Genomic DNA, 24,031 nt, shown 5'->3' with positions numbered 1-24,031 from the left:
GTTCTCCTTTTCAGTATGGTCAAGTATTAAATATTTTAGACGCTATGTTTAAACATGTAGGTGGCTTCCTTCTGACGAAGTCGCCCTTAGAGGTATCAAAACCTGGTGAAGGTTTTACAATAAACTTATGCAAGCAGTTGGCTCGATACTTTATATAATGAAAACCATTACCATCCATAAAACATAATTATTTAGGTTTTCTATGAGAAAGTGATCGATTTCCTCTGCATATTATATTCATAATTTTCGTTACATATTTTGATATGGACAGCATTATGACATTTTTCACATGAAGTGCTCCTACATGGTGCATCCTGATGAATAATGCGATGAAAAGTTAAATAATTTATTCCATTTTTCCTTAACTGAGCAATGAAGTCATTTTTGCTACCAATCGTACCTGGTGCAGCATCTGTACAAACTGCACAATATTTTTTATAAGCACCAATTTTGTCAACATGCTTCTAACAAGGGGCCCTCCATACCGTAAATCACGGATTTTGATGCACTTCGAATATGTTGTAGAGGCACTTACCCTGAGTACCCGGCTATCCGGTTTTTTAGCGATGGGCCTTGCATTTTGAGAAAATCGATTTTGAAGTTCATTGCACACTTTATATGCCCATAACATTACATATATTTCGAGCAAGTCAGCGTAGCACAGTGGTAAAGGTTTAGGGCTACCATGCTGGCGGTACCATGTTCGAATCCTGCTCATGCACTTTTTTTTTCCAAAATCGAGCGAATTTATCAATTTTATTTCAAAGAATATCAGCAAACAGTGCAAGGTGTGCGAAATTATAAAGATGTATTCAGTTATTAACTTTTTAAAATATTCATTCTGTTTGTGGTTCGCAGTTCGAGTTCCAAATGTTCGTACAACGGTCGCTTCTTGTATTATCTGAAATCAATCTCCGCCCATTACAATCCCCTCTCCCATGAATATCATTAGCCATAACAGGAAACCCAGTTCCTATGCCAATGAGGATGCGAGTTTCATTCCTTTACATTCGCATCTAACTACAGAGTCAGTTGCTCACAAAGCGTCTCTAGTGCCGTGTATTAGAAAAATTCAGTGAAATGGAAGAACCAAATGTTTCTGCAGTAGTGCAGCCAGAAGAAGATCCACAAATAGAGGAGTTGAATGAAGAATCAAAAGGCAAAATCACAAATGCCATTAAATATGCTGAAAACCTACTCCGCGATTTGAATTTTGCAATAAATACACCGCCTAGCGTGATCTCTGCCAATTCCATTGCAATTGGCGATGAGATATGCATCACAATAAAGGATCTCTTGGTCAAAAAACAAATCATTATTGTTGATGAACTGACAGATTTCAATGAAGAAGATGAATTGGGAGAATATGATGCGAACCACAAATGGAATGAATATTTGAAAAAATTAATAACTGAATATATCTTTATAATTTTGCACACCTTACACTGTTTGTTATAGACACACACGAGCAGGATTCGAACATGGTACCTCCAGCACAGTAGCCCTGAACCTATACCGCTGCACTAGGCTTACTTACTTCAAATATATGTAATGTTATGGGTATACAAAGTGTGCAATGAACTTCAAAACCAATTTGTTCAAAAACTAAGGCCCGTCACTAAAAAACCGGATAGCCAGGTACTCAGGGTAAGTGCCTCTGCAACATATTTGAAGCGCATCAAAATCCGTGATTTACAGTATGGAGGGTCCCCTTGTACCCTAAATTAAAATTTCGAAACAAGTTGTTCTGAGCAATGGAACTAAAGTGAATAACGCTTCAAGTACAGAAACATCGTCCATTATTATGCAAATAAAAATAAGTAGCTTACTAATATCTGTTCGATCAGTACTCTCATCCACATACAAAGAATAATACCAACAATGCGCAATTAAATTGCTTAGTTTCTTTTTTATGGGATGTCCCATACAAAGAATTTGACTTTTTACCATGTATTTGTATTGTATTGTATTGAACTGGGGACCTGGAAATGATGGAGAGACTTCGTCCCCACCATAGCCCTCAGTGATTCACAACTCCACAACAGGCTACAGCAGTCCACTCACCCCACCGAACCCAGGGTTATTGTGCGGTTTGGCCCCCAGTGGGCATGACACTGCAGTGTACAGGAAAGTGCTGTTGCTGAGTGGCTGCAGGGTGATACAGGATAACTTTGGCGGGATTTCTATTTGGTGTGATGAATGACAGCTTGGTCTAAATGTACAAAAACTTAAGTTAACACAGACGAGTAAGGGGGGGAGGAGGGGGGGGAATCCTGTAATATTCTAATAAAGTGCTCATAGTGTGCTGATTCCCACAGTTATGTCAATTAAGTGTCTAGGCATAACATCGTAAAGTGACATGAAATGGAACAAGTGCAGACAGTTTATGGTAAGGAAGTTGAATGGTAGACTTCCGTTTCTTGGGAGAATTTAGGAAAGTGAACCTCTTCTACACAGGGGATATGACCCATTCTTGAATACTGTTAAAGTGTTGGGGATCACCCACTTGGATTAAAGGAAGACATTGAAGCAAGTCACAGGTGTGTTGCTAGTTGCCGGTACGTCTGATCAACACACGGGTATTACAGAGGTGCTTCATGAACTCAAATGAGAATCCCTGAAGGGAAGAGGACATTTTTTTCACAAAACACTATTGAGAAAATTTAGAGAACTGGCATTTTTGGCCGACTGTGAAATGATTCTTCTGCTGCCAACAAACATTTTGCATAAGGACCATGAAGACACGATAGAGAAATCACAGCTTGTACGGAGATATAAAGACAGTCATGGAATAGAAAATGGAAGAACTAGTAGTACTGCTCCAACAAGCATCATATGATGGCATGTGGAGTATGTAAGTAGATGCAGATATAGTGTACATTAAAGTATTTATTAACAGCAGCTGAGGTAGTGTTTTAGATACACCTTACAGTATTTAGGGCTGTGGCAGTACAATGCAGAGCACAGATAAAACACTGCATTACACTACACTTTACATACACTATCACAGACACCCGCACTAATCAGATACAGTTGAAGGTGTAACACATTATGCAAAGGAAAGCTGTTCCAGTGTCTGAGGAAACAAAAATATTTCCAATTAGTTTTCCCCGTGAAGTGGGGGAGGGATTTTCCAGAAGGAAAAAGGATTCTTTTACAAAGCAGTTTAGTTCAGTACTTAACTTTTCACTGTAAAATCTCTAACTTTTGGTACCCCCTCTCTTTTTAGTGCCTTGACTAATGCAATGAAGAGCAGTCTTCCTTTTTACTGTTTTACATACAACTCACATTTAGTTGTTCTTTATCTGTATTCTAAATATCCTGTTATCTATCTATGATTAACGTAACATAGTTTGTTTCTTGTGGAATGCAGACAATATTAAGTTGTAAATAGCAGAGAACTAGTTACAGGAAACAGAAAATCTACATATTTGGATACTTGCCAGATAATGTTCTGGAGTGGGATCCAAAGTATGCAAAATGTGTGTATGGAAGGGGAAAGGGAGAACATTCAGAGGAAGAACTGAGGTATGGAAAGTGAAAGAGTAGTATCACATATTTTGAATGGTTCACTGAAATTGACGAATTCTGCATACAACCTACTTTGACATAACTGCACAATCCAAATTTTTAGTACAGCATACAAGAACCAAAAGATGAATTACAAATGAGACTAACCTGCTTGTATGCATCAAGTCGTTTTGCTGTCAATGTCATAGTCTGCTGCAACTTTTCATCATCTTTGGAAACCACTGAATTCTCACCTGTAAGTGCTGCTTTGTCTTTACTATATTTATCTCTTACAGACTGAAACCAATGTAAAGAATCAAACTCCGCATGCTGATCCAGGAGTTTTAAAATGTATGCTATTCCTGTAATAAAAAGACAAAACAATATCAATTTTAGGAAGAAATTATTTATAAATAGGCAAAAAATTAAGAAGAAAAGCAAAATTATAGTTTCTGGCCACATGTATGCAGATAGCCAAATAGATGAAAGACTATTGGTACCATCAATTAATGTACTGGTCCTGTTAACAAACCTGACGTTAGCAAGACATTTTACAAAAAAATAAAATCTGAATGTTTGTAGCTTCATCTTTACTTTTTTCTCCACAAAACTAGCTAGAACACTGTTACAGATAACAGCTAATAATATCAATACTGTATTTAACTTTCTGTTCCAGTATAAAATGTAGGCCACAACAAAGTCAAACAATATTTCACAGTAAACACCATTACTATATTTTTATATTAACTCATATGATGAACATTTATAAAAACACTCTAGGGAAAATGGTGTTAACTTCCACAGAAGTGTGTCATTTAGCAACCAGAAGTCTATCTCCAAACACAGGACACTGCATGCAGCAGTGATGTAGTGTGAAACAGATAAAAAAAAAAAAAAAAAAAAAAAAAAAAAAAAAAAAAAAAAAAAAAAACCATAGATGGACTCGAATAATCTCACAGATCCTTATACAACAATGACATGATATGAAACTGACTATACAATGACTTGCATACACAACTGTCTTAGGAAGCCATCTTAATAATAATAATAATAATAATAATAATAATAATATTTATTCAACATCGAATAATCAAATACAATCCCTAGAAATAATACAGTTTCAGGACATCATACAGATTATTCTTCTGAATACGTCAGTTTATAAATTACAAACTAAAGATTTGTTTGTATTAATAAATTTAACATTTTGATGGATTTTAATTCTGGTAGTACACAATCACGATATTACAAATATTGTTTTTATCAACATTATATTAGTTGTAGGTTACTTAAAACTATGAGCTTGACATACTTATAAAAGACTTTTCATACAGATATACTCGTCTAGGGAATAAAAAGGGTTTTCAATTAGAATTCTTTTTAGCTGATCTTTTAATTTGATAGCAGGAAGGGTTGTGAGACTTTTTGGTAGGGCATTGGCTAGCTTCAGCCCAGCATGAAGAGCATTTTTTTCATATAAAGCTGTTCTGTGGCTATTTACATGGTATCTGAACTTTTGCCTTGTATCATATTGGTGCAGGTCACAGTTGAAATTTGGATTAATTGTTTTCACAAGCAATATAACTTTCAATATGTACACACCTATAAGGGTAAGCACACCTAATTTTGGGAACAGGTTCCGACATGCTTCTCGAGGTTTGGCACCACAAATAATTCTGATAACTTTTTTCTGTAGTATTAATAATGTACTTCGGTTGGCTTGAGTTGTTGCACCCCATATTTCTACAGCATAGTTTAAGTTTGATGAGAATAGGGCATGATAAGCAGTTTTTAGTACACCCATGTCCTTACAATATTTGCTAATCATATTTATAGCAAACACATTCTTCGACAGCTTACATGCTAAGGAATCAATATGCATGTCCCATTTGAGGCTGTCCTGGATTCTAATTCCCAAGAACTTTGTCCGTTTTTCCTTTTTTACAATGGGATTTCCTATGGACAATTTCATGTCAAATTCTATTTGTTTCCTTGTCTTAAATTCCATCATTGCAGTCTTTGAGGCACTTACATTTAGATGGCTTTCATTAAAATACTTGACTATTTCATTGGTTACACTGTTGCACTGTACCTCCAGACTCTCATAGTCTTTGTGTTTACACACTATTGATGTGTCATCTGCATTCAAAATTTTTGTACAGTTAGGAGAACAATACTGTATATCATTGACATAAATCAAGAAAAGAAGGGGTCCCAAGACAGAACCTTGAGGCACTCCATATTTGATGTCTGTAATTTTAGATTTGTAAGACCCACTGTTTGTTTTAAGCAAGACGTTTTCTATTGCTCATATACGATTTTATTAGCTCATAGCCAGTTCCTCTGATACCCAGGTTCCACAGCTTGTCAAGTAATATGGTGATGTTGACACAATCAAAAGCTTTTTCTAGATCAAGGAACACTCCAGTTACATACTCCTTGTTCTCTATGGCCGTTATTATTTTGTCTATTAATTGTGCTCCTGCTACTGATGTTGACTTGTTTTCATAAAGCCATTCTGATTTTCAAATATTAAATTGTGTTGACTCAGGAATGTCATTAGTCCAGTATAAATAACTTTCTCAACTACCTTAGAAAATGCAGGTAAGATTGAGATGGGGCGGTAGTTTTTTTCAACAGCGTAGTATAAGACAGCAGAAACTGCCATGGATTCATTACATTACAGTATAGCCTCACATATTTCACTTATTGAAAGTAGTGTATGCAATGGCTGGTGTACTTAGGTTGGGCTGTCTTAATTTCTTTACTTCAGTACACGAAACTGTGTCATGTGGAATTTGCAATATTTATGACATCACAAACATATCATCTTGATGAGAAAACATTATGCTTATATTTCTGACAATCAAAGCAACAAGATGAATAATCATAAGGATATCAAAAGTGCTGTGTTACTACATAAAAAAAATTATGTGAAGTAGTCACAAAGAATTTCGTTCAAACATGGAATCTTAATTGCTATTATAGTAGTGGAGTAGCAGTAGCAGTATGAACAACAACAACTACTACTACTACTACTACTACTATTATCATCATCTTCTTTCCTTTCTCAGACCTTAGGTCTGGTTAAAAATGGAAAGTGACGTGGACCTTGATCAAGCGTGACTTCCTTTTAACTGTACAGTATATGTTATATTGCATTTAGGAACTTTCGGGTAATTGAACATGTATCAATAATTACGGATTTATGTAGTTGTATATATAAGTTTGGATGTAGCTGTATTGCATTGATGTACTGGTGGATGTTGTGTGGTATGATTCCTGTAGTTGATAGTATAATTGGTATAATGTCAACTTTATCCTGATGCCACATGTCCTTTACTTCCTCAGCCAGTTGGATGTATTTTTCAATTTTTTCTCCTGTTTTCTTTTGTATATTTGTTGTACTGGGTATGGATATTTCAATTAGTTGTGTTAATTTCTACTTTTTATTGGTGAGTATGATGTCAGGTTTGTTATGTGGTGTTGTTTTATCTGTTATAATGGTTCTGTTCCAGTATAATTTGTATTCATCATTCTCCAGTACATTTTGTGGTGCATACTTGTATGTGGGAACATGTTGTTTTATAAGTTTATGTTGTAAGGCAAGCTGTTGATGTATTATTTTTGCTACATTGTCATGTCTTCTGGGGTATTCTGTATTTGCTAGTATTGTACATCCGCTTGTGATGTGATCTACTGTTTCTATTTGTTGTTTGCAAAGTCTGCATTTATCTGTTGTGGTATTGGGATCTTTAATAATATGCTTGCTGTAATATCTGGTGTTTATTGTTTGATCCTGTATTGCAATCATGAATCCTTCCGTCTCACTGTATATATTGCCTTTTCTTAGCCATGTGTTGGATGCATCTTGATCGATGTGTGGCTGTGTTAGATGATACGGGTGCTTGCCATGTAGTGTTTTCTTTTTCCAGTTTACTTTCTTTGTATCTGTTGATGTTATGTGATCTAAAGGGTTGTAGAAGTGGTTATGAAATTACAGTGGTGTAGCCGATGTATTTATATGAGTGATTGCTTTGTGTATTTTGCTAGTTTCTGCTCGTTCTAGAAAGAATTTTCTTAAATTGTCTACCTGTCCATAATGTAGGTTTTTTATGTCGATAAATCCCCTTCCTCCCTCATTTCTGCTTAATGTGAATCTTTCAGTTGCTGAATGTATGTGATGTATTCTATATTTGTGGCATTGTGATCGTGTAAGTGTATTGAGTGCTTCTAGGCCTGTGTTACTCCATTTCACTACTCCAAATGAGTAGGTCAATATTGGTATAGCATAAGTATTTATAGCTTTTGTCTTGTTTCTTGCTGTCAATTCTGTTTTCAGTATTTTTGTTAGTCTTTGTCTATATTTTTCTTTTAGTTCTTCTTTAATATTTGTATTATCTATTCCTATTTTTGTCTGTATCCTAGATATTTATAGGCATCTGTTTTTTCCATCGCTTCTATGCAGTTGCTGTGGTTATCCAATATGTAATCTTCTTGTTTAGTGTGTTTTCCCTTGACAATGCTATTTTTCTTACATTTGTCTGTTCCAAAAATCATATTTATATCATTGCTGAATACTTCTGTTATCTTTAGTAACTGGTTGAGTTGTTGATTTGTTGCTGCCAGTAGTTTTAGATCATCCATGTACAGCAAATGTGTGATTTTGTGTGGGTACGTTCCAGTAATATTGTATCCATAATTTGTATTGTTTAGCATGTTGCAATGGTACATATCTTCCAGGACCACTTTTGGGTATATTTTTTTCACATCTATTACTTCAGAATTGGCATTCTACAACCTAGTACATCAATCCCTCACAGATTAGCCAGCTTGATTTTATTGAAATAGCAAACTCACTATGATTAATTCCATAACTGTATGATGAATCTGAAATGCTTCCAACAAGTTCTTAGAAATTGTAGTACAGTGTACTTGTCAAATGTCTGCATCATTACAGAGTTCAGAAAACAATATTTCAACCTCACAGTAATTACAGAGAATGAAAGGAAACAAAATGTAGTAATTACTATAAGCTTCAGGATTTAAAAGGACATACCCATGGCAAAACCATCGTCAGTGAAGGCTGCTCCAACTTTGTTCTTCTTACTCATCTTCTCTTTAGATGTTATGGAATGTTCAATAAAGTTTATGGTTAGTGGTGGAATTATGGCAAAAAAATTCCTCAGGTGAATGTTTTTTGGATCCCGAAAAGTAGGTGCAAACACATCAACCAGAAGCTAAAAAAAAATTACAGAAATAAGAATATATACTTCATATAAAAATAAATGTAATGGAATGTGGGTAAATAGAAAACCACCCTATAAAACACACACACACTGGGTGATACAAGATTTTGAATTTTTCATCAAACATTAAAAAAAACATTTCAAGATATCAAGCTGCGTTGTCTCCTTTATTCCTAAATAATTCTTACTTCTCAACCGGAACTTTCCATACGTTTCAAGGTATCACTAATTTACTGTGTTATTGGTGTGTTATTTAACCACTATTTTGAGTCTTGCCATGCTCAAAAGATCCAGAGGCACTTGCAAACACATATCACACATTCAGCCCAGTGATAAATGCTTGTTATGTATTATCTCATGATTTTTTTGAGGTTGTTCTGCTACTCTGGTACTCACTAATCTACATTAGTTTTATTGCCAAAAATATGCTGCACTCAGTTTGACTCCAGTACAGATATAGTTAATTTCTGAATGATGGTACACTATCATACTGGCTGTTGTTTGTTACATTATGCTATCCTTTTGTTTTGGAATCGCCATTGCCACACAGTTTTGATTGTGTAGCCATTTTCAAGTGAGTATAGTACACTACAGTAGAGCTCATTGTTATCATTCAGAAAACCTGTTTTGGCTATAGAACCCACTGCAACTAAAATACAGTTAATTCCCACAACAATCCAAACAGTTCTTTGACAGAGTCAAATCTATTTTACATTGTAGTTAAACTCTTTGCATACATTGTTATGAATTTTGTTCTCTCTTCAAACTAATGCATATTAATATACTACAGAATTTTGTGACTGCTGAAATACTTTGGTATTAGCACAACTGATTTCATCATTCAATGATATAGGATTTGTCAGCGTAATTCAAGGAAAATCATCATTCATACATACAGAGAATAAACACACATCTTTGGTGAGGAGAGGACGGGGGGAGAGGGGGGGGGGGGGGGTCAGTGGAGATTTTATTGAAGGAACCATCCTGACATTTGCCTGAAGCAATTTAGAAACACTGCAAAAAACTTAAATGAGGGTGGCCTGACTGAACATGAACCACCATCCTGGAGAACCTGACGGGTGATGTGTAGAAGCAAGGGACAGTGTTACCACATGATGCAACAGTCAACAGTGTCTTTCTGCAGTGTGTGTCTGTTGCACATGCTTTGAGATGTGCATAGAACATTTAGCATCACTTTTTTGTGTTTTTAGGTATGCTACAAGTGTTTAGCCACTGTAGTGTACATTGGGGGTGGCATAAGGAAATCACAAATATTGCGTTAACAAGTGACTGACAGTTTTTGAAGCATACAAATTTTCCTGGACCGAGCCAGAAGCAGAAACACTTGCCAAACATGGCCCTTACCCCAACATTGCAATTTCCTAGGACCAGCAATGGCTAGAGTGTGTGGTGTGGGACAAAGACAGAGCACATATCTGCCATTAGAAGGTATGCCAGGTCTCTCTCTGCACAGAAAACATCAAGTGACCTTATTATTTGCACACCACTATCACAAATGCACTAAGTCATTCATTTACAGCCATGTACAATTTACTTGTGTTTATACTGACTGTGAACAAGTTAGCTCAATAACGTGCAAAATAATATTACACTGACCATTTTGTCTATCAACACTTTTCACTGAAATGAAATGACTTTGAAGATCAATAGGCAATGCTACATCATATATTTAATAGTTTTATATGTGGCAATTTAGAATCACTACTCAGCCTATTTGGTAATCAGTTTCCTGTGATGGAAACGTAAATCAGCAGTTTGATTCTACACCAGAGGTGCATTTCAATGAAGTCAAAGTGGTAACACACATCAACTCTTTCTGAACGAACATTTGTAACTATAAGCAGTACCTGCAGCTTCATACATTTTGTAGTAAGAGATTCACGAATATTTATTTTGTGCTACAGCTTATACACTACTGGCCATTAAAATTGCTGCACCATGAAGATGACGTGCTACAGATCCGAAGTTTAACTGACAGGAAGAAGATGCTGTGATATGCAAATGATTAGCTTTTCAGAGCAGTCACACAAGGTTGGCCCCGGTGGCGACACCTACAACGTGCTGACATGAGGAAAGTTTCCAACCGATTTCTCATACACAAACAGCAGTTGACCGGCGTTGCCTGGTGAAACGTTGTTGTGATGCCTCGTGTAAGGAGGAGAAATGCGTACCATCATGTTTCCAACTTTGATAAAGGTCGGATTGTAGCCTATCGCGACTGCGGTTTATCGTATCGCGACATTGCTGCTCGCATTGGTCGAGATCCAATGACTGTTAGCAGAATATGGAATCGGTGGGTTCAGGAGGGTAATACGGAATGCCGTGCTGGATCCCAACGGCCTCGTATCACTAGCAGTCGAGATGACAGGAATCTTACCCGCATGGCTGTAATGGATCGTGCAGCCACGTCTCGACCCCTGAGTCAACAGATGGGGACGTTTGCAAGACAACAACCATCTGCACCAACAGGTCAACAACGTTTGCTGCAACATGGAATATCAGCTCGGAGACCATGGCTGCCGTTACCCTTGACGCTGCATCACAGACAGGAGCGCCTGCGATGGTGTACTCAACGAAGAACCTGGGTGCACAAATGGCACAACGTCATTTTTCCGGATGAATCCAGGTTCCGTTTACAGCATCATGATGGTCACATCTGTGTTTGGTGACATTGTGGTGAACGCACATTGGAAGCATGTATTCGTCATCACCATACTGGCGTATCACCCGGCATGATGGTATGGGGTGTCTTTGGTTACATGTCTCGGTCACCTCTTGTTCGCACTGACGGCACTTTGAACAGTGGACATTACATTTTAGATGTGTTACGACCCGTGGCTCTACCCTTCATTCGATCCCTGCGAAACCCTACATTTCAGCAGGATAATGCACGGCCACATGTTGCAGGTCATGTACAGGCCTTTCTGGATTCAGAAAATGTTCGACTGCTGCCCTGGCTAGCACATTCTCCAGATCTCTCACCAATTGAAAACGTCTGGTCAATGGTGACCGAGCAACTGGCTCGTCACAATACGCCAGTCACTACTCTTAATGAACTGTGGTACTGTGTTGAAGGTGCATGGGCAGCTGTACTTGTGCCATCCAAGCTGTTTGACCCAATGCCCAGGCGTATCAAGGCAGTTATTAAGGCCAGAGGTGGTTGTTCTGGGTACTGATTTCTCATGATCTATGCACCCAAATTGTGTGAAAATGTAGTCACATGTCAGTTCTAGTATAATATATTTGTCCAATGAACACCCGTTTATCATCTGCATTTCTTCTTGGTGTAGCAATTTTAATGGCCAGTAGTGTACTTGTGTGATATCTGCTATGTCCACTGCTGTAATTTGATTTTTTTAAACAGCATTTTTCATTCTTGTGAATGTACTACTTTTCAGTGTGGATGTATGTAGCATAACATCCTGTGAAGTGCTGCTGTACTTTGTCCATTTTCTGCCAACAAATACAACCTAACAAGAGAAAACATTGAACTGTCAATTATGGTAACAGGAAATAACAATAAAAATATGGTAACAAGCTATATTATAGGTACATGAAGAGCAAGAAAAGGTACAGATGGTTATGCAAGCGTGAAGATAACATGAAGCTTAAAACAACTGCAAGACATTTAGTCTCATCTTTATCTGCGATAATGTGGGAAGCTGAAGAAATGAATTAAAATTTGTGTGACAGCTGGGACTCAAATCCGGGTCTTCTTGCAGAAATGCTGACCATTACACCACCGCATAAATGTTGACCATAGCGCTGCAGTGGTGTTTCAATTCTTCAGCTTCCATCATTATCGTATATTATTAAAGCAACAAGTGAAAAGGATAAACTTCAAATTCAGTTATGCTTCTACACTGCACACCTGATTTAATTCACTTTCAGCTGATTACCAAACAAGTGACTAAGGACTACACCAAACATACACAAATGAACAATTTTAATAAACATTGGCCAAACAGGCCAGAGCTTTACTATATGATACAAAGAACATACATCAGGTACCGCATGAGCAAAATCAGTCTTCGGCCATCACATAACTTTTAATAAGCATGCCAAAGGGACGGTACAACAGAATTTGCAAGTCCTTCATTACGCTAATAAAGGCTTATTATTAAATATTTTGGAGGAGATCGAGATATATGCCCATTATAGAAATGAACCATCAGTGTTTCTCAATGAACAGTTGGATTTTCGTGAAAAAAATTTTTATGATCTCTTTGACAAAATTCTATGAATACGTATGTACTCTTTTGTTCAGAAAATCATAGGACCCAGTTGTATCCATCGCAGGAATGTACCTTATTACACGATCTTAAACTTCCAATTAGAAATATTACGAAATATGACTCCATTTTTAATAAATCAGTTTTATGACATTTTGGAAAGTGTATGTAACATTATAGCACTCTGCAGCTGATCATTTCATTATTACATATATCACCAGTGACAAATCAATTTAATGTAAGACAGACAGACTGAATCAAGCATAGATGTATACTTGCAGTCAAGTCACAACTCACATATCGATATGATGCCGCAATGCCAAAGTCCTTCACAACATCGTTGACTGTGAAACCATTGTGGTAGTACCACCTTAGCCCATAGATAGAGGGCACACTGAGTATACATCATCTGTACAGTTATTTTAAAGCTTTTAATTTATGTTTTACACAATATTTTAGTTGTTCCATGGTTGTAAAGAAATATTTTATACATAACTATTTTTATGTTATTATTCTACCTTTTTTTAACGATTATGTGAACCTGTTTTACACTGATTGATTGACATGAGGTAGAGGGACAAGAGGTAGGCGGAGCACCTTCGTATTTAAGTGTATGCCCGTCACTGGCTGGCACCAGTTGACATCACAGCAGCTGAGAAGAGTGCTCCACCTACCATCTTCGAAGGATGCCATGGGTATAACAAGTCTTATAGTATTTTATCCTTATAAGTATTTTGTCATATTTTACTGTCAATCTACTAAGGTTTCTATTACTTTCTAAATTTAATTACAGGTCTGATGATGGTCATGTGATATGACCGAAACCAGTCACCTATGTTCTTGCTTGTAGCGTACGTGGAGCGATCAAGACTGAATTTTAAAAAGAAAAATACACAAATGGTTGCATGACTGACCAACAATTTCAGCAATCTTAACATACAGAAGTATAACAAAGACAGGCAAAAAATTTCAGATATTTAAAATTACTTTATCTTCAAATTTAGTTACATTATATCAGAATAATTTGTCACTTGAGAAGATCAAGTTCTAACCTTGAAGTATTCTGTTCCTTCAGCAAAGTTTCTTGTTAAATTACTAATAACTTGATCAAGTCTCTTAGCAGCTTCACAGCACTCACGAGACAAACCTTCTTCTTCACAGAGATCTTCAAAGTTCACAACATCATCCAGATCAGGTATAAAGCTTGTAGCATTTGAGCAGCAATGAAGTCCACCCGATCTTATCATCTGCACATAACCCATAGCATTTCCTGGAGAGCAAATAGATTTTTAAATATCTAATGTAATTAAAAAAGTCTCTCTACACAAATACAGGAGAGATATATGCATGAAATCTCTCTCTCTCTCTCTCTCTCTCTCTCTCTCTCTCTCTCTCTCTCTCACACACACACACACACACACACACACACACAGTGCCTGAGAAGCATTCCATGCATAATTAATTCCACTTTCCACCAGGATCACTTCAACTCAAACTACATCTTTTCCTCAGGGTTTTCCAGTCATTGCCAATCTTTCCATATTATTTCTGCTTTTCTTTTGCTTCCAACATTTTATTTAAATCACTGCTTACACTGTATACAAACATATGTAAAGAACTGAGTCCTTTCACTACTGTGAACATTAATGTATGAAACTACTTGTAACCATAAACTGTGAACTATTTCTTGTGACAGTTTATTTTCCTTTTTTAAAATTTCCAAGTATATTCAGTATTTCCCTTAACATGTTGTTACAGCCCTCTGTATAAAACATGCTGGGTAGGATACATGTTTTGTTTCTTATAAACACTACAAACATTTATTTACATGAAGAGAATATCCCTTTGAAGAGCCTCTAGGCTCAAAATGGGAAGGTTTGCCATTCTGCTCCATTTAATACTTGTTCAATACTTGCACTACTATCTTGGATACTGAAAAAGTAACAACAAATGCACATTTCTTCACTAAAGTAATTGTGGAAAAAGACACTGATAACAAGGGAAAAAAACTAACATATGCGAGATGTCCTGTAACAGGGTCAGTGTAAAAGTGGCTCATGCAGAAACAAAGAGCCACACATTTTATATACAGATCTCACAAGGTATCAAGATTACAGAAGAATTATACAAAATAATGCATTTTAGAAAGCAGCTCACAGTACCTAGCAAAGAGAATTGTGCAAATGATGATGTGATTATTATTAACTCTATGATTATCATATGCCTTTATCCTCCACATTCGGAATATGGCTAGTCATGACTTAATTATATGTGCTTGATGAGCCAGAGGGCACAGGACTCTTCTTGCTGAGACATTTACAGACACAAGTAGATTGTGGGAAGATCTGTTATTTGTTGTTATCAGATCAGAAGTAGTGTAGAAGAGGAGACAGTGGGGCTGGGATCAGCTAGTGTTTACTTTAGTGTTCACACACTTATGTTCTCAAATGCTCAACACAGTGAAGCTTACTGACAATGGCTGCATAATGGTTAAGCTTATGGACTCATATTTGAGAGAAACGAAATTCAAAAACCAATATGGGCAATCAAATTTAGATTTTTCTACTTCTGAAAATACCTTTTCAAATTTGTATTTGTGCAATATCTCCAATGATATCACTAAGGCAACATTAAACCTGTACCTTCCTTCCCTTATGTACTTCAAAGTTAGTGTTCTAATTTCCAGCAATCATCTGCTGACTAAGCAGCTTGTCCTGGATTGTCACTTCCACTTTCATCTCTATTGAACACTACATTCAATGTGCCATTGGCTCTGTGACCAAATAAAGCACTCGTGAACCATCAAGAAGCAAACCTGGCTTCTTACATATCACAGTGATGTCAACACAGTCAGCTGCCCTGTCACAAATAGGGATGGAGGACTTCACTTGGTCTACAGCTTCATCTTGGTGGTTGAAGATAGCCTTTTCCATAGTTGCATAGTCACCTCAGCTGCTGACTAACCACTTAGAGAGGAAAAGTTGGAGAAATACCAACACCATCAACATGTTTTTCACCAAGTAAAAAAATAATTATGTATCTGCAAGACACTAATTTTGCTATTCTTGGTTTTCTTGTCAAAGGGTGCTTGGACATAGTACATACAGGCTGTCCCAGGAGGTAGGGTCAATATTCAGGGATATGACAGGAATAATCATTTGAAGCAAAAAAGCTCAAGTAAACACTGGCTCTAAAATGTATACCTCAAGAGCTACAAGCACTACAATATTGTGAAACTAACCTCTCCTTCTGCAAGCTCTTTTCTTTCTACATTTTGTGAAGGGTGTCGTATAGAGGGGGGGGAAAAAGTGTAATAAACATGGGCTCTAAAATGCTTACCGTCAGGACAACGTGCACATGTTCAGAGGAAGAGGTGTTTCACAGTAGCAAAGATAAACAACTGCTCACAGCATTTGCATTTTTGAGCCCACATTTATTTGACATTTTTGCTTCAAATGATCATTTCTGTCATATACCTGAATACTGACCATTCCTTCTGAGACACCCTGTGTACAGAAAAAACACACACACACACACACACACACACACACACACACAGATCCATACCTATATACCTCAAAAGGGACACAAAATATGATGCAACTACTATTATTATAATGAAAATGAAGGAGCTTATCTACAAGTGATCAAACCTAAACCGCAGAGTCATATGAAACCTCCCATAAAAGTGGTCAAAAAACATACATCATAGAAATAGTCACACATTTTACAATGAGTGGAATTTGAAATAACATCTGATTATTCTACTGCCTACATTGATTTTCAATCTTGATTTATAATGTTTTTACAACAACTGCTGCTATTCTTGTAAAGAGGTCCTGGGTGACGTACTTAATAATAAATTTAAAGCTGGAATCTACATGGTTAATGGAAGCTGGTTGTAAATATACTTCTTTCTTTCTTTCATTTTTTTTTTTTTTTTTTGCAAAAGTTGAAAGTAAAATTTAGGATGTAACTCCATTTTTTATGTATTTTCTTTTTTTCTTGTTGAACACATATGCATAACTAAATGAATGTTATCAATCTTCCCGTGATATAAAGGAATCGAATGCAGTCACATGTAAGCATGCACAGTATGTTCAAACATTATTGATTACATAACTTTACTCTTATTGTAAATTAGTGAAATGAAGATGGTAAAAAAAATAATCAACACAGAGCTAACTGTGTGACAGTGATGGTTTTGGCTACATCTTTTCAACAATACATTTTCAATACTGTCTTTAATTCAGCCTTCTCCTCTCAATGCTGTTAAGATTCATGAAGAACGACATGTAGTTTGGATTTTACATTAAACTGTTGGTCCCCTTTCCCTGGTAGGTTAGGAAAATGCAAGTTTTCTAAGTGGCGATAATTAAAAGACTTGAACCAGGCCGATGAGTCACATGCAGTAATAATAATAATAATAATAATAATAATAATAATAACAATAATAATAATAATAATTATTATTATTATTATTATTATTATTATTTAGTACTGAACTATTGAAATTTCCTCTAGCTTGTCTTCTGCTTTAAAACACAAGGGGAACTATTACAGAAAATCACACAGAAATAAAAGAAACAGAGTAGAATTTGGAGCTTTGGAATCATGTTGAGAAATTCCTCAGACTGGGACATGTTGCACCAGGTATAAGCTGGAGATCCCAAAAAATTTTTGCTGATTTACTGAGCTACAATGGAAGCCAATAAAAAGTTGGAAGCTGGAGGTGTTTTTTTTTTTTTGGGGGGGGGGGGGGGGGAGAAGTAAATACTGTGACTGGGAATGCCAAACAATTGTGATCTCCACTGCATAACCAAAGATCTATGCTGTTCTGTTATTCACCAACTTACAGAATAAAACTATCAAAACCCAATCAAAGAAACTGCAACAGGTTATCTAGGGAAGGATGGAAAATACAAGAAAATGGAAACATACCCACAAATGTTCACATGAAAAAATTAACACCATAAGCATAACAAAAGGAAAATTTATACTAGTAATAAAACTGTAAAACCATCACGTCTGTCTGAACACGCTATTCTCAAAACCAGCAGCTGAATTTTCAAGGTGTCTTCAAATGTAACTTGAGTACAGCTTGGGGAAATGTATAGGCCTTATTTTATCAAAATTCAAACACACAAAAAAAGACAGATTGCACAATTTAATATTTTCTCAAAAATAGTGTGCTCAGCTTAGTAGTTTGGATGTTAAATACTTACATCATATTACTTTAAAGAAACAATAAATGTGGCACTGTTAGTAGTTTCGTAGTACACTAAAGACTCAACAGACAGCAAAAATGGCTCTGAGCACTATGGGACTTAACATCTGAGGTCATCAGTCCCCTAGAACTTAGAACTACTTAAACCTAACTAACCTAAGGACATCACAAACATCCATGCCTGAGGAAGGATTTGAACCTGTGACTGTAGCGGTAGCGCGGTTCCAGACTGAAGTGCCAAGACTGCTCGGCCACACCGGCCGGCCACAGACAGCACTGCTAGGTTTTTTTAACTCTGTGATAGATGTAGTTTTGGAAGTTTATATTAGATACTGAACTATGCACTGCAGTCTTATCCTTATGAATACAATACCACTGAATTTACTTGGCTGGGATATATGGATTTACTGAGTTTGCTTCATGTATTAAAAACTTAATGACATTGCTTTGCCTCTTCTGATAGATCTTATTTATATTTTTGCTAGGAAAAACGAATTTATGAAGTTGGTTTTTTGATTCTGGTGCATACTAATTACATTTTGATTTAGTTTCGTTTATGAATAAAAATACCTGGAAAATGGTCAGGTCTCTCTGAATATACCAAAATGGCTAAAAGACTGAGGAGTATGCGTTCTCCAGAATCCAATTAAGATTGTAAACCGAGACTTGCTATGGCTCGATAACATGAAGTCTTAATTTGCTCATTGGAAATTCTTTCCAAAAGTGAGGCACACCATAACTCAGATTGAGAGAGTCATGCCTTATCTCACTCCTCACTACATATTATAAACAAGTTGTTCGACAATTGAAACTTAATGCTTCACGTGCGAAGTGGGATGGTTATATAGTACGTTACATATAGACTGGTGTCCAAAATTAAAACAACAGATGGAAATTTTGCAGGGTTATGTTTATTTTGCCACAAAACAGTATATGCAGGTGATAGTAAAGTAGAAACAATGTAAAGAATACAGAATGTAATCAACTGCAACATGCATAAAGGTAGACAACAATGCTCTTCGTTTTTTTCAACTTAATGGGTTTGCACACACATTCTGACAACTGGTTAATGTGCTCAGCATAGGGTGTCACCACCTCTGGCACCAATACAGGCCTCACAATGATGGGACATGCTGCAATTGGTGTCATCAATCTCATGTTGAGGCAATAACATCCATTCTTCCTGCAGAGCTGCTAGCAAGTCTTGGAGAGTGGCTGGTGGATGCTGACATGATGCAACCCATCTCCCTAATGCATCCCACGCATGCTATATGGAATTCGTATTGGGAGAACAAGCAGGCCACTCCATGTGTGCAATATCTTCCGTTTCCAAAAAAAACATCAAACACCCGCACTCTATGAGGTCGAGCAGTATCTTCAATCAATAACAAGTCTGAGCCCACAGCACCTCACAACAACCTGCATGACATCCCAAGATTCCCTCATGGTACTTGACAGCAATTAAATCTTGCTTATTCACTCATACAATTTCATGAAGAGGTGTTCGAGTGGTCGAAATAATCCCTGCCCACACCATTTGGGATCCACCTCGATATCGGTCTCTTTCCACGATGTTTGGGTCCCGAAATCATGTTCCATGTGCCCTCCAGATGCGAATCCATCGAGAATCACTCTCAAGACCAAATTGGGATTCCACTGTGAAAAGAACATTGTCCCACCATTCGACTGTCCAGGTGGCATGTTGACGGCTCCACCCTAGATGTTTCCTTCTGTGAAGACACGTCAGACGTAAACAGAAAGCAGGTCTCCAACAATAAAGGCCACTCTGCTGAAGCCTTCTGTACACAGTTTGCCTTAACACAACATATTCAGGGAATGCTGTGAGGCCAGATGCCAGTCACAGTGCAGTACTAAGGCGGTACCGCCGTGCCCTTACAGCCCAATAACAGTTCACTCTTTCTGATGTCACATGTGGCTGACCCTGTCCTGGTCTCCGTAATACAGTTTGTGTCTGTATAAACTGTTGCCTCATTTGAGAAACAACAGAACGATTCACATTAAGTCATTGGGCCACAACAGTTTGTGACTCTCCTGCTTCCATTCTTCCTATGGCCCTCCACAGCAGAGTGTCTTCTCTGTGCTATACTGCACAGTCTGTGACTGTGTACACAGCAATTGTGGGTGCCCTGACATCATTGCTGACGTGGTTGCCCACTGACTGGAATGCCATCTTCTGTGCAGAACACAATCTTAACAACATGTGTTTGGTCTGTATTACTATATTGTGAATTAGACATGTGATGGGGAAATAACAGTTTGTTGCTTTAATTTTGGACACCAGTGTATGTTAAAAGAGTGTATGTGGGCAAAGCTATGGGCAAGAAGCTGCTCCTAAACTTGTGAACTGATTTCAGTCCAACATTGTACACGTTACTATACAGAAAAAATGTCACAAGGGTAAGAACCAGCAACTTACTATTGGGATGGGGGTGATAAGTGTGGAGGGGAAAAAGGAGAAGACGAGATGGACTAATAGAAGATTTGAATAAATATATACCCAGGTACTCAGCCAGTTCAACCTGTGTGTGCTCCATTCAGCCAGTGGTTTTTGAAAGAAGTGGTGTTGTACATTTGTATCTTTACTGTTTCATTTCTTAGGATGTGTCCTGGCTCAGTTGGTCTGGGTATGTGAGCTCTCAAAAGAAGGGCAATTATCATATTTACACGCGTATAAAATGACCTTGATTATAAGACCACATCCTTTTTTCAAGAAGCTTGAGAAAAATTTATTTTCCAAATATTCTGACTAATCAAAATTACAAACTGTTTTACTGACAAAGTATTCAGCCTAAAAAGTTATAATGTTAACTTATTCTAAAATTATGCCATTTATTGGTTGTCTACATTTTGATAAAACAAGGAGACACAAATTAAATGGAAAGAAATCATTTACATTAATTTTCAGACTGCTTTCTTTTCTAAACTTTGGCTTACTAACCCTGTCATCTGTGGTGCCACTACTTTTAATAATAATAATAATAATAATAATAATAATAATAATAATAATAATAATAATACTAATGGCACAGCTGAGAAATTTATACCTTCATTGTCACAAATATTTGGCTGTTTCTTACAAAATGTTGCAATTTCTGAGGTCATGGTTACTGTGGGACCTAACACAGCTGTTTCTATCTACGTACATATTCGATTTCACTTCTATACTGACCTGAGAATGTTTCACTGTCTCTTCCAAACATATCATCTACTCACTGCTCTCTCATTGGCTGCATAGAACCAGAAGCTGAGGCACCCCGGTTCATTCCCATCATGCCTCATGGTCAGCGTCGACAACACTGTACCACGAAACACATAAGTACGTCACTTGCCCCTATTTACATTTTTACTGTCTCCTGCGGAAATGACTACTTCTGTTGAGTATTTGTCCAATTTTAATGTCAATTCAATTCTAACTACAAATGGATGATGTTCCTAAAAAGCCAGAGTAAACATGGTTGGCAACAAGAGGTAATTTTCTGCCTGCTCATGGCTCCACTCCTTGCACTCCTCTAGTTCTCAGCCAACCTGATATCAGTGTTCCCCTTCAAAACTTTCCACAGTGCTGTGCTTGAGCAACTGTGAAAAACAGACTTTAATATCTTCTAGGATGCAAGTCATATGTAACAACAGCAACTAATACGGAAATAAGAGAGAGCAATCAGGATTCAGTCCAATTCTCTTACTTTCACTCGGCCCAGGATCTACTGACATCTATTGGTACCATCTTCAATTTGGCTCTTGCACTGTAATTTATTCTCACAACAATTACAGTCAGTTCAATATGAATGATTTCATTTGTCAGACATTTCATTCTGGATTAATTTTCCTTCCTGTTTCACCTGAATGTCACCATCTTGTTGCAAAGCTGGTAACGTTTTTACCCAGTATTCTCATATGTGAGCAGCAACTGAATTTCTGATTTGCAATCTAATTAATAAATCACTGCAATCTCTCACAATCAAATAAAATATTGCTATGGGTTCAGAATCAAGTAATGTTTTCTGAAGGACAACATTTCTGCTTTTGAATGTTCTCTTTATTTAAAAAGCAGAATTAATCAAAATATCCACTGGTGTACTACCAGTCTACAGTGTCCAACGGGCACAATATTTCGGCAATCATACATTTCGCCATCATCAGGTGAACTGACGGACTGAGCTCCTGTGAACGTGCCGGCACGGAGATTCTTATGCTATGGCTGCTCAGAGGGAACTGGGTTCGGTTGCGGCGGCGGCCGATTTAAATACCCTCCGCCTGTGGCGCGCTCCCTCCGCTGTCCGCGCCATGGTTGCGCAGTGGAACAGATTGCGACAGCATCTGAGATGACGTCGGTGTGATGGCTCTGTCCGCCGTGGTCATCACAACTATATGTTTGCTCGATTTACTCTTGATTAACCCAATACACCAGGAGAAACTCAGGAATCACAGCAGAATTAATGTTTGTACACAGTATCCATACATGTATGAGAACTTTTATTGCAAACCTGTTCAAATACAACAGTTTGTAAGATGCTAGAATGTAGAGCTATTTCCTCCTGTGTTTGACAATACTGTCACATATTTTAAGTAGAGCAACAGATTGTTGTAGTGGCTAGTTCATAGTTTCTCACACATCCCTTGCAGTAGTGCCGTGCAAGTCAAATTTCACGTGACTGCTCGAGCAATGTCAATACTGTGTTGTGCGCTTTGGTGTATCGGGAGATGTTGAACCTGTTCAAAAGTGAGTATAGTTTCCCCAGTGCTGCTTTTTCGAATTCTTCAAAATAAATCTGCACATGACCTCAATATCCAGAGCTTCATCTGCAAGTGAAAGACTACCCCCATATACTCTATTTAACAATGTAAAAATGTTAACCTCAGCAGCAATAGTTTAATCTGTGAATGTAAGAAATAACCCGGTGTTTTTTGAATGACTAATTTGGAAAAAAACCTCGGCTCATAATCAGATAAATACAGTATAACGGTCATATAAACTCTAAGAACAAGCACTATTACACACCATAAAATCCTCCTCACTATGTTGAGCTGCTGGTGCTTGGTTTTAAGACTGATGTTTGGTGCACTATTTCTGTGTCATTTACATTTGGCACACACTATATTTTAAGTCCAATATATAACAGACTTATTTTGACTGAACTCTTTGGTTTGACTGGGTGTGAGACCACTATTGTTAGCTTTCTACTTACTACTAACACAATATGGATAGAATGGATACAAAACATTTAAAACAACAGTGAAAAGTAAGAATATTACTGGTTGCAGTTTCCTAGGACTTTATAAAAGGACAAAGTCACTCTCACGATTAAGAAATGACCTACATCAATAAATAAAGAAGTGCATTGAGTGATTCACACATACGTGGCACACATAATGTCTAAATTTTCATGTTTCTTTAACAAAATTTGATATAAAAACCTGATGATTAGGTCAGAGCAGGGTAGGGATTGCCAAACTGAGCAAAATCTTCATGATATCCATAGGTCTAAAATACACCAATGTGGAGATGCAGACATAAAATGACAGTTAATCACCAATGAGCACATGGAAGTTTGGCTGGTAAATTAACACATTTGGGTGTGTCTAGTAGTGTGGTTTTGTCCGATAAAGCTGATGCTGTGTTAGGTTTTGGTTTTTGTGCTCTATTGCATTTGTTGTCTTATACTGTAGCACACTGGAGTCATGGTGATCAGGTACACAAACAATGAGGAAGTCTAAATTCACACTGCTTACAGGGCAGTGAAATGCAACACTGTGGGTACGAGAAAACAATT

At 37.1% G+C, this 24,031-nt stretch overlaps 1 protein-coding gene across 1 annotated transcript in view; it reads right to left on the bottom strand.

The window, feature by feature from the left end:
• LOC124721262 (WASH complex subunit 4) overlaps positions 1–24,031 on the bottom strand; it is a 178,161-nt gene that overhangs the window by 20,298 nt on the left and 133,832 nt on the right. The window contains exons 16-18 of the mRNA XM_047246139.1: positions 14,065–14,282; positions 8,570–8,750; positions 3,679–3,872 (exon numbers count right to left, since the gene is read on the bottom strand). Coding sequence (XP_047102095.1) covers positions 3,679–3,872; positions 8,570–8,750; positions 14,065–14,282 — 593 coding nt within the window. The remainder of the gene's footprint in view (positions 1–3,678; positions 3,873–8,569; positions 8,751–14,064; positions 14,283–24,031) is intronic.

This window comes from Schistocerca piceifrons, chromosome X (assembly GCF_021461385.2).
Source record: "Schistocerca piceifrons isolate TAMUIC-IGC-003096 chromosome X, iqSchPice1.1, whole genome shotgun sequence".
NCBI classification, from domain to species: domain Eukaryota; kingdom Metazoa; phylum Arthropoda; class Insecta; order Orthoptera; family Acrididae; genus Schistocerca; species Schistocerca piceifrons.
The sequence above is the reverse complement of the archived record's forward strand: the minus strand, read 5'-3'. Positions and strand labels throughout refer to the sequence as shown.